The sequence below is a fragment of the Saccoglossus kowalevskii genome, chromosome 8 (assembly GCF_978046115.1).
Source record: "Saccoglossus kowalevskii chromosome 8, keSacKowa6.1, whole genome shotgun sequence".
Classification (NCBI taxonomy): domain Eukaryota; kingdom Metazoa; phylum Hemichordata; class Enteropneusta; family Harrimaniidae; genus Saccoglossus; species Saccoglossus kowalevskii.
The window spans coordinates 10,426,788-10,443,260 of NC_140648.1; the positions used below are offsets into that span (position 1 = coordinate 10,426,788).

The 16,473-nt window shown below is 32.7% G+C and overlaps 1 protein-coding gene across 1 annotated transcript; it reads left to right on the forward strand.

The window, feature by feature from the left end:
* Positions 1–66: 66 nt before the first annotated feature.
* LOC100375403 (DNA-directed RNA polymerase III subunit RPC8-like) lies at positions 67–15,243 on the forward strand. Its single transcript, XM_002741812.4, has 5 exons — positions 67–332; positions 649–832; positions 4,256–4,319; positions 6,302–6,503; positions 14,823–15,243. The coding sequence occupies exons 1-5, from the start codon at positions 222–224 to the stop codon at positions 14,874–14,876; spliced, it is 615 nt and encodes a 204-aa protein (XP_002741858.1). The 5' UTR covers positions 67–221; the 3' UTR covers positions 14,877–15,243.
* Positions 15,244–16,473: the final 1,230 nt, after the last annotated feature.

The window sequence follows — 16,473 nt, forward strand, 5'->3', positions numbered from 1 at the left end:
CGCACATAATGTCGTGATTTTGAAACGTTTTGCGGCGATCCTGAAACATCAGCTGGTCCATGGACCATGCAACTGAGTCTCATTCAAGCACTGTTAGCAACTCTCAATGGATGACTATCCCGAACTTTAAGAGCTGCCCATGAACGAACACATCAGTTATCTCTTCTAAGTTGTTATTAATCAGGTTATCCGAAGCAATTGTTTGCGTTTCCGTTGCAGTCATGTTTGTGCTTTCCGAAATGACAGACACTGTGCGGATCAAACCGTGGCAGTTTCACCTGAAACTTAACGATGCTATTGCAGAAGAGCTGAATAAAAAACTAGCAAATAAGGTGAGTGTTTTTGTTTTGTTTTCAAAATTAAGCGATACAAATAACAATAAATTTCATAATAATAAAAATAAATTTCATCATGAATACATGCACTAAGATTTGATGGATGTTTGCTAAAACTGTGACTTGCTTTATTTACGAAAAGATCTATTTCTGTAATTTACCCTGTTTCTGTAATTTCTCGAGTCCGTGCAGTATAGTGTGTTAAATAAGCATAATAAACAAATAAATAATAACGATATTAAGCAGTACAATAGTTATACCGCCCTCAATGGCCAATAGCAATAATCTTTTTTTTTGTGCCTTTCGTTGTCAGGTTGTTCACAATGTTGGTTTGTGCATAGCTTTACACGATATTACCAAACTAGAAGATTCTTATCTATTTCCTGGGGATGGAGCTTCACACACAAAAGTCTGTTTTCGTTATATTGTATTCCGACCATTCTTAGATGAGATATTTATTGGGAAAATAAGAAGTTGTAGTAGAGATGGTGTCCATGGTAAGTGCTAGCTGTGATTTATGGCTTCAGAGATCTGGATATTATGGGGATCGACCTCTCCTGTTGCAGATTGTCTACAAAAAAACAACAACTTGTAGTGAGTGTATTCAAATGAACTGCCAAAAATAACTTTGAAAACAAAAATACTATAACAATCTCTGTCAAGTAAAATACCTACAATGTAAGACTTAGACTACGCTCAACATAACTTATCCTCAGCTGATGTAGCTGAGGAGGAAATCATGATAACAACTTGAATTCTCACCTCTACCGACAACAAAGGAATCACTGATTATGCCAAATTTATTTTTAACTGTTTTAACTGCAAAGATATTGCCATGAAAAAACCACCAGCTGCCCAAAAATAATCATTCAATTTTACATTTACAATTTTTTAATTGTTCACTTTGGTTTGTTATTTTTTAGCTCGCTGTTGTCTATTTAAACAACATACTTTATTGTATTATTTTCAAGATTCCAATAAGGATACAAAATTAATAAAGTTATTTACTTAATCTAATAATAACAGCAACGCAAGTACAGGTGTGCAGATTGGCTTGAGTTTGTTTAGACAAAACACTATCAGATCAAATTCTGTGCATTTTGGAGTGTTGATACATTGTTAATGTTTTGGCTACATGTTTCGGGGGGGGGGGGGCAATTTGGAGATATTACTTTCATTACAATATGGATTGGAGATGAACAACTTGTTAGAGTTGGTTTAGGGTTGCTCTATACAGATTCTTGAATACAGTGAGTTCAAAGTGACTGCATGTTAACGCATTCTATTGCCCATGTGTTAGCACTGAGCAAATTATCTTCTCTTTACAAAATGTAATGCCAGGCACTGTTTCATTACCTAGAGTTAAAAAATCACCCATATATTAACTCCATAATCCTCATACAGTAATATAAAAAAATAGGTCCATACTCCCATTTTTGTAGTCCCAGTTCAGATGCAGTCCGAAAACAAGGACTTATGGATTGACCTCTGTGCATACATCTGTGTGTCTGTGCTTCTGAATCTATCTATATCTTAGACTTGGCCTGAAAAATCATCAAAATCAAGCATTACTGGCATTCTGGAACCAGATCTCTGCTGTTCACAGATGGATTTTGTTCAAACTTGGTACATAAATTGGACATTATATGGACATTACAATATATTAAATGATGTTCCTCATTTTTGACTCCCGTGTGCGAAGCACAAAAAGGGAGTCTTTGCAGTTAGTGTGTCTGTCTGTATGTGTGTGTGTGGGGGTGTGTGTGTGTGTGTGTGTGTATGTGTGTCCGTCTGTTCCACTGATATCTCAAGAACCATACATTAGTTGTTGATGAAACTTGATGCATAGATGCTCTGGGCCAATGCGCAGATTTGATTAGGTTTTGGTAAAAATCTATGCATATTAATTACCTAATTTGCATGATAATTAGCTGATTTTAGCTGTTCCATGACTTTTCCACTGATATCTAAAGAACCACTCATTGGATTTTGATGAAATTTGGCACACAGATGCTCCAAACTAATGCGCAGATTTGATTAGTTTTGGGTAAAAATCTGTGCAATATTAATTACCTAATTTGCATAATGATTAATCAATTTTCGGCTTTTCCACTGATATCTCAAGTACTAATTATCACATTTCAATAAAACTTCGTACATAGATGTCATAGGATACTGCACAAACCTGATAGTTTTTAGGGTAATATCAGTATATATTAATTAGCTAATTTGCATAATTAATTAATTTTCAGCTTTTGATATTTCAAGTAGTAATCATCACATTTCAATGACACTTGGTACATAGATGTCATAGGACACTGCACAGACCTGATAGTTGTTAGGGTAATACGAGTACATATTCATTACCTAATTAGCATAATTAATTAATTAATTTTCAGCTTTTAATATTTCAAGTAGTAATCATCACATTTCAATGAAATTTGGTACATAGATGTCATAGGACACTGCACAGACCTGATAGTTTTTAGGGTAATATCAGTATATATTAATTAACTAATTTGCATAATTAATTAATTTTCAGCTTTTGATATTTCAAGTAGTAATCATCACATTTCAATGAAATTTGGTACATAGATGTCATAGGACACTGCACAGACCTGATAGTTTTTATGGTAATATCAGTATATATTAATTAGCTAATTTGCATAATTAATTAATTTTCAGTTTTGATATTTCAAGTAGTAATCATCACATTTCAATGACACTTGGTACATAGATGTCATAGGACACTGCACAGACCTCATAGTTTTTAGGGTAATATGAGTACATATTAATTACCTAATTTGCATAATTAATTAATTTTCAGCTTTTGATATTTCAAGTAGTAATCATCATATTTCAATAAAACTTGGTACATAGATGTCATAGGACACTGCACAAACCTAATAGTTTTTAGGGTAATATGAGTACATATTAATTACCTAATTTGCATAATTAATTAATTTTCAGCTTTTGATATATCAAGTAGTAATCATCATATTTCAATGAGACTTGCTACATAGATCTTCTAGGATTGTGCAGACACCTGATTAGTTTTAATTGGATATTAATTACCTAATTTGCATAATGTTCCACTGATATATAAAGAACCACAAATTGAATTTTAATGAAACTTTTAAAGAGAACTATGCAGAAACCCAATTAATTTTTGGTAAATATTTATGCTTATTAATCACCTAATTAACATAATTAATTAACACTGATATCTCAATTACTGATCATCACATTTGAATACAATTTGGTACATAAATGCTCTAGGACAATAGACAGGCCTGATTAATTTTGATTAATATTAATTCTCTAATTAGCATAATAATTCATAATTCTGTTCTGTTCATATTAGTTACCTGATTTACATAATTAGTTTTCAGCTTTTTCATCAATATCTCATGTACAAGTAATTTTGAATTAATTTTTAATGTGTCTTCAATACGGGAGTTCTTTCTAAGCTTTCTTTGATCAACTTTGTTACAATAAGAACATAACCTGTCTTCCATTGGTGCTTTTGGTTTAGTGTAACAACCTTTTTCAATGGCAAGTTGAATCTGAATTGAGCTATTGTTCTGACATGTTGTTCTTCACTTTTAAGTATTAGAATGCCTGTATAACTGTGCTCATGTGGACTGTAGACCTGACTAAGAGAAGCAAATTCATTTCACACTCTACGTCAAGGTGCCATATCGCTTGTCTCGGTTTCATATATTGTTGCTGTCTTGATCGAACATTAACTTTTTATTCTGCACTCTGCATTTCCATTGACGTATTGACTATAGAGGGCAGCCTTTCTTTTGTTCCCACTTTGTAACTGACAACCATGACTGCATGGCACTTTTTCAATCTAAAACAAATATTTGTCACATTATTAATTATTATTTCTTGTATTCTATGATTTGTTTCAGTTTCACTTGGTTTCTTCGATGATATCGTTATTCCTCCAGATGCTTTGCAGCAACCTTCCAAATTGTATCCTTTGATAATCACACATTTGTAAAGTATGACAAGCCATATTATTTTCACTTTTAACTGCGACGCTTAAGGAGGTAGGATTGGATTGAGACAAATAAAGTCACCGACAAAACGTCTGGAAAAAGAGATTTAAATAGTGAGTTCTCTGTCTGTTGAAGTTGCACTCTGAGAGCATTCAGGAGGCTTTATTTCGTGGGCATTTCTGGGGTAACAAACAAGGAATCATCAGGATTTGAATTACTGAAGCCTGAAGTAATTCAGAACAAAATGAAATCTTTGTGAATCCATACATTTTGGATCCCTTTTTAAAATCAAATGTTAAACCAAATCTTTGCATATTAATTGAAGCTGCTTTGCATATTAATTGAAGCTGCTTTGCATATTAATTGAAGCTGCTTTGCATATTAATTGAAGCTGCTTTGCATATTAATTGAAGCTGCTTTGCATATTTATTGAAGTTGCTGATATTAAATTATTTACATCATACGTCATCTTGTTTAAGTTTTAATTAGTTTCTTCGATACAGTCTACCACTTTTTCTTGGAATAACAGTCCTTATAGATCAGATACTTTTATATTTATGTGAAAAGTAGAAAATCTAATAGCTATGTATACATTTTATCATTGATCTGTCTGCTTTTATGAAATACATTTGAATTTTTTGTGGCCAAATAAGAAACATTTTATTGCATTTTTACATCAATATCGTCACTATTGAAAATGTCATCTCTCTATGCATCTCTTTACGCTAATTACGCTAATCTTCAATAAACAGTTTCAGTTTTGAGTTTATAGCTGCTTGGTCCCAAACATATCCATTTAGGCACTCCAAAATTGAATTTCAAAGATTATCTTGTATAGTAACATTGAAAAAATAATATGAAATTGAATGAACTGTGATATCTCAGCTGCCCTTGTCTGTTTCTCTGCTTCGCTACAGAAAAATAGACTCATTTGCTTTGAATTTGTATGTGGCATTTTTAATGGGTAAATTATATATTCATGTCATTCATATGCTCGCATTTGCATAACTTACCAGAAGTAAACAAAATCTCAATCAGCTTGATCGCCTATAGTGTCTCACAAATCAGGAAGTTATTGTCTGCATAAAATCAAAGTTGATCAATACAAACAGCACTGTATTTTGTAGCGTGACTACTATTGTGACTTCATTTTGCTGGTACAAAACAGCAACATTTTTCATGTTTGAATACTCCTGTTTCTGGTTTTTATTGTTGAAATCTGTGCTAACTGATTGCATTTAACATCGCGGAAATTCACTTCCGCAGTGCGTTAAAAAATTCCATCGTCAATAATTTGGAAACTTCATCAGTATGACACAGTATTTTGATTGGGTAACGAAAGACTTGACCTGTTAGGTCAAAGTACGTTGTTTCAGGTCAAATTACTTTGCATAAAGAGTTTGCCGCAACGAAAATAATGATAAAGATCTTGCCTTTGACTGTTTTCCCACAGACCCTACCCATTTTTACACCATAAATACAGATGGCATGTTAATCGTATTGTAATAAAATGTGTGTATTTTTATGAACATGTTTGTTTCTTCATTGTAAAAGTGTCGTGGAAATCTAGACTAGGACGACTTGTTTTCTTTTTTTTCATCAAACAGACGTAATAATTTCCCAACCATAGCATGGTGAACGAAAGATGTAATTTGGATAATTTTTCGTGGGTATTAAGATGATTACAATTGTCACCCCCCCCCCCAAAACCATTATTTCTGAGGAGGTCCTTGAGTATAAGCCCACCCCTTAATTTTCCTGATTTTACATGTTCAGGCCTCTGAGCTATGATTGGGGAAGTATTGTACTTTTATCTATCGATAATGCGAGTGAGAACAGTTCAAAGTTATTTCAAAATGCTAAATTAGCAATGGTGGCTTTTATGCACTGCGCGATCTACACTTAAACAGTGGACTAATATCAATGACATGTATATATCTTTGACATTACAATCAGTGATGAAGCAGAACAAGTGTGGGTCTGGGAATACGAAACCGACGAAGGTACGCATGATTTATTTATGGATATCAATGAAAAAATCCGTTTCCGAGTTGTTGACGAAACATTCGTTGATACCACACCCATTGGTCCTAGAACTATTGTAGAGGTATCAGAGGTCACTGAGACAGACGTAAAAAGATCTCCGTATGTACTCACAGTAAGTAGTTTTTGTTTTCTTAATAATCAATTTTTTTTAGTACTAGTCATTTAAATATGGTGTAGTTTTAATATGATTGTTACCCTTCTGAGCACCCAACCTTCTTAGCATCCATTCACTATTTTCACCATTATTTATCCCCATTAGTACCATGTAAAAGTGTTTCACCATTCACAAAATTAACCTACAGCATTTATTTATAATTTTTTCTAAAATTCTGTTCAGGGTCTGTTAGAATATTTGATTCATCTTGTCCAAAACTCTTTTTTAAAAAGGTGCAAGATATATTGCACCAACTTTTGGCAAGAAAATATAGTGTTGAATGTGTTAAAAAAATTAGAAATATTTTTTTACTGTACCTTATCATTTTTGCTGACTCGCATATTTAATATGCTAATTTGGTCATTTAGGTTGATTCTTGGTTCTACAAGTTGTCTTCTTTCTATTCAGTTCAGTATACATACATATTTGAAAATTTAAACATTTCAGAATGGCAGATCATAAATATGATGATGACTATGTAAAGATTTCTTTACTTTTGTTAAAATGTAAATGCCACTTATATACATAGCTGTACATGTACGACTTAAAACATATTTTTGATCTTGTGGTTGTGGTTTATGGTTCTCTTATATTGATGAAGTATGTTTATCGTGATCACAGGAAATGTTGAGATATGTGCATAGAGGTCTTTTGTGCCCCATTCACATATGATAAATGTACACATTGCCACTTTGTTTCCAGGAATACCCACAACTGAAATGATCAATCTTGAGTGACAGGTCATTGACCTATTTGTTTTTATTAAATGTGTTCTACCAGTTTGTTTAAAAAATCATTTGTTAAATTTTACACAATTTCCCCTAGAGGAAACAGATTATTTTTTTTTCATTTTGTGCAGGCAAACAAATTAAGGCTTCAAGATGAAAAAGCTCCATAACTGTAGGAGAATGCAGTTTTTAGCCCCGCTGTCGATTTCATATTACTGATATTCTCCACGTCAACTTTTTCCACTTCTTCTAAAAAACCACAGGTCTGATTGCTTTGATATTATACATATATGTTCTACATGTTGATCTCTCTCAGATTTGTTCAATTTGTGATGATATCTTCAATTATCTAAATTTGATGAATACTTTTGTCATTTTTGAAAAAAAGTGATATTTTAGACTACTTGTTCAAAAACTGCAAGTCCGATTGCTTTGATATTATACATATAGGTACCTCAGGTGGATCTCTCTCAGAGTTTTTCATTTCGTCATGATATCTCCAATTCTCCACCGGTAATTGAAATGTGCAATGCTAACAGCAGAGCTCTCAGCCGTGAGGCTGATTGTTTTTTATATTATCATTCTCTAGATATTCAACTTTCCATTAGTATTATGTCGTCTACTATCTAAATTTCCTGCCAAAGGATTATGGGTAATGTAGGACATGAAAACCACTCTTGTGAAAAATTGAGAAAATGATATCGATTTCATCTATTAAACTTCAAAAGTAGGACTTCAGATTAGTAGCATATATATGTATCAGTGCCAACCATGTATATAAAGCAGTCATGGCAAAAGAATTCAATTCTTTGTATATATTATACAATTTATCAAAACCGGAAATAAGGAACAAAAAGTGTCATTCTATTTTCAATGACAAAAAAAGCAATTATAATTTGTTTAAGCAATATCTCTTGGTGTATTTGGAACATTACATTACATCTGTATTTTCATTATTACAATTATATATACAAGTAATATGCACACTGAAAAGAGTGGCTATGATGTCATACTTTACCCACAATCCTTTGCAAGAAAACCAAGATCTAGAGAATAAAAAGTGATAGTAAAAAAATGTAAATTGCAAGCAGCTACATCATCTGGGAGCATTATGTTGTTTGCAGGGACTTCCCCTTTAAAAAAATATTTTATGAAAATGTGGTGTACATAAACAACTACTGCACCCAATCCTGCAATCAAACATACAGATAACCAAATTTTGCTACAAATAAATTAATTCTACACTGTCTGTTAATTTTGTCATACTATAGGGCGTCAATTTGTCATTAATTTTGTTGTCAAGAAGTTTTAGTATAAATGTACCTGGCATAAACTCTATGATGTTCAGTTTGAGGGCGCTATATGCTAGGATGAAGAGTCATTGTATTAATAAAAACTATACCTGGAAATTAGGAATTCCTGAATTGGTGGACGTACAAAATATATACATTATATTCATTGTTGAACGTATTGTACCTAGTTGGCACTGGAAGGTCATAAACAATGTAATAACACAAGAAATATATATGGAGACTATATGGGTGTGAAACCCATGTGTGTATTCTCACTAAATCTATGGAAGGTGTCACCTTTGGAATGTGACTTGCCAGGCATGCAACCTGATCAAATAGACATGTATTTATACATTAGTGAAGGCCACTGATTTGATGGTACTTATGGGCGGGTACATATGACATGTCTGTGGTTTATTATTATAATCAATTGTTTATTTTGAGAGAATTCTTTATAGCTCAATAGATCATTATTTTGATCTATATTTGCTACATTACATTTCTACATTAAAAGTAGTAAATAAATAAACTCTGCTCTGACCGATTTTTAATATTTACTTAGAACAACGATTACCAAATATTATCGTGGTTATCATTTTGTTTGTTTAATATTTGGTTGAATTTACATATGCATATGTTGCACGCTTTTGTGCAGGATAAATGTTTTTAGTCGTATAATTCGGTCTCCGTGCATCTATGCGTCAGAATCCTTTCGACCGATTCTGTTCATTCTTTGCATGTGCCTAGTACTTTATGTGGGACATATGCACATGCAGTGGTTTAGCGATTCGATTCACAATGGCCGACTGGCACCATCTTGTTTTTTTTAAATGTTGTATTTTGGACATGCTTTGTCAGTTTTCATTCAAATTTGGTACATAGATTATACATGTTAGTATACATGTCCATGACAATTTCTTTCTCAATTGGATCAAAGATGGCCGAATGGCAGCAGTCTTGTTTTTTTAAATGTGGTATCTTGGACATGCTTTTTCAGTTTTTATTCAAATTTGGCACATACTTTATACATGTCCATGACAATTTGTTTCAAAATCAGATCAAGGATGGCTGATTGACAGCCATCTGAATTTTTGGCCTTACTACTATATTTCTAAGATTTATGTACCATTTTCATAATCAGATCAAAGATGCACGAATAATACTATATCTCTGTCACCCATGTATCATTCTCATTGATATTTAGTATGTCATAAATGGATACATGTACATGTCAATTCAATTTGCAATTTGATCAAATATGACCGACTGGCGGCCATCTTGTTTGTTTAAAATGTGATAACTTGGACATGCTTTCACTTGTGATTTTTTTTCTTTGCTATGTCTTAAATTGGAGGGGTCGTCACGTAACACGTGTTCGAATTTGATGTAAATAAACAATCTGTTGTATACACGACTTGGGACTCAAGTTTCAAGGACACACTCTGACAACCTCTCCACTTTAATATGACGAAAACTTTCAAAAATTTAACGGGAACTGTGTCATTTTCAATGACTTGTTATAATTTATTTTAAATGTGTCCCTTGTATGTGTGTATGAACTGGTCTATGTATCGTAACAGTCATTATGAGTCAGATTTTCCATAAGCATCGAAACATGTAACTATGGCAACATGTACATTTTCAAATGTTATATTGGACATTTTGTAGTATTCTGTAGGGCATCGATTTTGTCCATTATGCATGTATTTCTGTTAAACCAGATCTTCGTCATTTATTGTTGGATTTCATTAAAACATGGTACTTACACTGGACATAATAAGACATTGATGCAAATCACTTTTTTTTTAAGATCAGATTTGAAATGACTCTTTTGTGAAAACTGCACTGGAGCCATATCTTTGACTTTTCTAGGTCAATCTTTTTTTTTTGTGTAAATAGCATTCATTTTTAAAGCTAACAGATTATACATAAATAAAAAAAGCTATACATAAATCACTGATCACTCAGTTGTCTTGTATAAGAAACTCGTGACTCAAGCAGATAAATGGAAATACAGTGTAAATAGTCGCCCACAAAAAACTACAAAGACTTATTCATTTTCTCTATTTGGACATTCTTTCTCCCTTAAAACGTTCTCATTTATCAGTGTCATAATACAAAAAGTATTTATATTATTATTGTTCTACACATTATGAAGAAACTACCATAAAACTATATTAATTTGCAGTCTCTAATAATTCATGCACCCAACCCAACATCTCCAGTGATTTCAAACAGAAACATGAAATGCAATTTCTTTTTAATTGTGATATAAACATAACTACAAGCATGTTGCAAGAACAGTGCTTTAAAATTGAAATGCATGTAGATTGTAACATTTCCTCAGTCATCTTTGATATAATTGGAAGACATCGCTCTCAGCTTGAATGTCTTTGGGCCATGTTTTCAATGCTGTGAGTGACCTTGTGTGTGAATTTGATTGGATAATTGCGCGATCAAATGTTAGATCGACAAGGCTCTCCATTGTGTAAATCTGATTTCTGATTCCACCTTAATTATCCTAAACATTCTATACTTTTTGGTGAAAACAGGAGTATTTTTTGATTGCCCATCATGTAACTTGGATGTCACAGCATTATTATTTTTTTTCAATTTGTGTACTTTTTACAAGGCTTCATCGTAACAACACTAACTTTGCGTGAGTGAAATTTTAGCTTAACCTATTGATGCTCAGATCATGGAATATCTGTCTGTATCTATTTTCATTCAAATAAAAATGAATCACTATTTACTGAATTAACCAAAAAATATTTTTATTTCATGCACTAGAAAGAAATTTGTATCCTATTTATTCATGCTCCTGAAAAAACAATTATTTTTGCTACTGTGAATTAATGGTTTATTGCGATGTATATTGCCTAACAATATCTGATTCATGAACACAAAAAAGCAATAAATAAATAAAAAATGTCAATAGAAATGCAAAAAGGCAAATATAATCAACAATTATTTTTAAAATGTTCAACAATAAATACAGATGTAAAAGGTACGGCTAAACATTGCAACTGATCGCTATCTGAAGTGTTAAGTTGCGATGATATCTCTCTGTAAATTCTGTATGTAATGCATGTACTCTGGCTCTCTGACTCAAATATTGATCTCAGGCATACTAATGGAAACAAAAATAGATTTCACTCTGTCTGTATTCATAACAAAATCAACGCATTGATACATGTCTATGGCTGTTTCTCTCGCACATTACCTACCGCTGTTTCTCTCACGCAGTATATTTTAAATTTCCATCTCATTTTGACTTTTAAAAAAATCTGGTAACTCTGAATTTATTGACGTAAACTATGATAAATGCAAGAAATAGCATTGCTATGCACATATAGAGGGCGCAAGTTTACTTTTGCACTGTCCTCTTTCCTCACTACCTGTGGTAGACTGGCGCAGTCGGGGCGATTAATTTGTTTTTGTAGTTTAAATAAAAAAAAAATCGCGAAATGGAGGTGTTAGCACGAAATCACCCCGACTGGTTTATTCTGCAGGAAATTCATTGCTATTAAATATTCATGATGCACATATTATAATGAGGTGGGCACGGAAATACGTGCATAATGAGGTCAACATGGTAAAGGTCACACTGCAGACCCCAACATGGTGGCACGTTGAAATTCGAGTTTGTCGTACTCGTCGTTTCTAATTCATCACAATGTGTAAAAAAGTAACTCGTACTAGTCGTAGAATTAAAAAAAATATTGACTCTACAATCAGCCGACGACTTCTCGGTCAGAGGTCAGTTGAAGAGACGCTGTGATTGGCTCAGATGATTGTCAATTAGAACACTCATTAACATAATTACCCGTTGAAAAATCAACGGGTTCCAGCAGTGTCGATAGAGGGCCATGCAGAATAAACCAGTCGGGGTGATTTCGCAGTTACACCTCCATTTCGCAATTTATTTAATTTTATTTGAACTACAAAAACAAATTAATCGCCCTGACTGCGCCAGTCTATACCTGTGGTTGCACAAAAACGTTAATTACTTAATTGTATAACTTTTTTTGGAAAGTTATTTGAACATTTATAGTTTATTTTTTGTATTTGCCAGATTTATAGGGATTTTTTTATAATTTTGAATTAAATAGAAAAAAGGAACAAGTGTTCGATGGTTATGAATGTTCTTCATGTATTAGTTCACAGGAATCTAATGGCAAATTAGCAAATATTTAAATGCTGTATTTACATATTTGATTGATTAATTCAAATTTGAAACAGTGAAAGTCGCAGTAATTGACAAGCAACACCTGTAAACCAAATACAGTCAAAATCATTAACATTTATCCAGAATTAATTTGTATGGTAGGTCATCTACTGTGTTTCTTCTAAGCCTTATTTTCATGAATATGGCAGCCAGGCTTCTGAGTAAAATTTTTTTTATGAATTTTGTATTCAAATTGACCTGATAAATTCATTATCATGAAGGCATGAATTATATTTATATAAAATATTTATAAATGTTTTATGATATCAAATGATGATTGAAAACAACCTGAGTAATTACTGCACTGATGCATAATGTCCGTATCAATTACATTTTGTGCATGTAGCAGTATACCAATGGTTGAAAGGAAACCCATGGGTGTATTGTAATTAGCTTCTGTCGTAAATAAAAACATCTTTTTTGGATTCAATTGATCTCAGTCCAAGGTAAATGTTTTATGAATATTTTATAAATTTCCGTAAAGCTGTTTATACCTTCATGAAATGGAATTGTACAAGGTGTTTTTGAGATTAAATCACAATGTTTCTGAATACTAAATTTGTTTAGGGAGAATGACTGGGTTTAAATTTATTCACTTATTTTGATTATAAAGTCGTGTCAGAATGTCTGCAATGCACTGACATTGATTTCTTCACCAAGAGATTAATTGATGACTGAGAATGAATCACCTATGATGAATTATTCAGTCTCAGTTATTATATTTAGAACATCTTGTCATACCACTGATCATTCTTGGCTCTTATATCAATCCCCTATACTGTATAATCCATTGCAACAAGATCACCTGTCTTAATAATAATGAGTTGGTCATAGCATTTTTATGTCATTTTAAGGTTCTTCTTGTTGATGTTATTCTTTCAAAAACAAGTTCCAAGCCATTGATCCGATCAAATGTCCTCAAAATTATTTGATGTGTGTCTTCATACCCGAGTTGATTATATTGAAACTTTCCTTGGCGGTTTTTGTTTTTTCACCTTTACAGTCAAAATGGCTGAAGAATGGTCATGTGATTGTGGGACTGTACCTTTTTCTCAGACGTGTATTTATTTACATGTGCGTGTGTATGTAAATCTGTTTCTCTGATACATGAAGAACTGCTGGTCAGATTTCAATAAACCTTTGTAAATAGGTGCTCTAGAACAATGCACAGACTTGATTAGTTTGGGGTAAAAATCTGTGCATACTAATTGTCTAATCTGCATAATAATTAGTCAATTCTTAGCTTTTCCATGACTATACCTTAATCATTACATTTCAATGAAACTTGGTACATAGTTATTCTAGGACAAGGCATCATTCTGACTAATTTTGAGTTAAAATCCAATCCATATTTAATAATTACATAATTTGTTTAATTAGGTCAATTTTTGGCTTTTTCACTGATATCTCTAGTATTAATCGTCACAGTTTAATGACACTTAGTACATGGATGCTCTTGGACTATGCACAGACCTGATTAGTCTTGGGTTAAAATCCATCCATACTAAACACCTAATTTGCATAAAATGCTTAATCATCACATTTCAATGAAATTTGAAACATAGATGCTCTGATGTAATCCATAAACTAGTCTAATGTTAAAAACTAAGCATATTGATTATCGGTAGTTAATTTCTAATATCTCAAAAATCTTATTTAAATTGAACTTCTGGCACAGATGCTCTGGAATAACTCAGATTGCAAGTATTATATACTTCAATACTGTGGATCACATTGTTTTCATGTTGCACCTCTCAAATAATCTTAAATTTTAAATACATCTCCAGTACTCACAGCTTAAAGGAGTTTTTTCTAAGATTTCTTTTTTTGAGAGGCTTAAGGTAAATTTGTTTTCTAAAAGTGATGCAAGCAGGTGGCTCTTTATTTTTATTCTGAAATTGTTATTATTTTTTTCATGAATTCTGAATTATACTTTTTGTTTTTTCTAAAATTGTGAAATGCACACAGTGACCAGAAATTTGAATATTTGTTGTTAGTATAGAATAATTATATTTTTATTAAATTACAGGGGTCAATTAGCGAACCAGGATTGGGGCTTCTATCATGGTGGAACAGTTCATGAATAATGGATATCATCTGGTTTGGAACTAATGCTTGATGGCATACAGTTGGTCATGATAACCCTTTTTAGACAATAGTGACAAAACACAGTGGATGCTGACAGATGATGAAGTATGTTAAAAAATATTAAGTTATTACTAGAATACCTCAAAGTATGCACAAAGACAGTGCAGCTGGAGTATCGACCGTTGCGCAGCGGAGGTTGATGCGCCGCATACTGTTTGAGAGCATACTTTGAAGTATTCTCGTAATAACCTTATTATTATACATCTTTTCCTTCCAAGGATACACCATGAGAATGCCGAAATTCAAAATGTTTAGAACAGGATCAGCGAACTTCTTTGTCCGGTCAAACTCTGGTGGCAGCAAGGTTTGTTTTTATTATTAGAGGACGCTTACACGCGTTATTCCATATTTGGAATTTGCATATCCTAATATGGTAGGATGAAAACACCCCGTAAAATACCTCAAAATTACGGCACGCTGTAACTTATGGCGTTAGGATGACAGATGTATAATAAAGGCTATATGAACTTGGTTTAACAGACTCTTTGCATAACAGGAAACCTGATAGCATATGTCTATGCTCAAACACTATAGCAACAAAGAAAGTTCTAATAATTATGTAATACCTCATGTTTTAATGTAATTTTGTTTTATTAATAGTAAGTGTAAAGGTCAAACATTAGAATATTTACAATGTTTGAGGGCGCTATGCTGCATAATGAAAAATTGCAGACATATTAATTTATATCTGTCACACTCATCACCTGATCACCATGCAATGGTGAAGAACATGTTAGTCTATTATACTAAGAAGGTCAGCATTTCTCTGGGATGTTGAATATATTATTTGCTTATGGAAATAAACATTTTCTAAAAGGTGAAATTAAGTTTTAAAAATGTTGATGGTTTGGCAATCACGTATACATACCATTTGTATATTTTATCAATAAACGAAAGAAACAAAATGATGATTTCTGTAGTTTTCTGTGCGTGTGTTGTCCATGGGATCTGTATGTGTATGTAATTATTCACAACTAGTCTGATCTAAATACACTGTAATTTTCTGTGTTCTTATTGTGATGCCAAATTAAACCTCATTAGCATGGGAAAGTTCCATATCTATTCCAAGACTTCGTATACCACTTCCATGCCTAAACTACTTCCTTCCCATTTTCTGACTGCACACCATACACTTGCCTAAACTGTGCAGTACCCAGACTGCGGCATACTTCTGCCTAGACTGCACATGTGATGTGATGTACAATGCCTAGACTGCATCATACTCATGCCTAGACTTTATCATACCTATGTCAAAACTGCAGCATGGACTGCACCTTATCACTTCCTGAACTACAGTGCTCACTCTTAAATGTTATGCTGATGTAAAGACTGAACAGCCTCTCAAAATGTTGCAGACAGTATTTGATCATTAGGAAATGAAATGCCTACTACAGCACTGATATGTTATTTGATTGTAGTTTTTAATTTTTTTTTATTTTTGAGTTATTGATGTTTTTGGAGGAGAAAGGTTTTTCTTCTGACATCAACAATGCAGTAAGTTAACAGATGTAATCGCTCTCTTCCATTTTCAG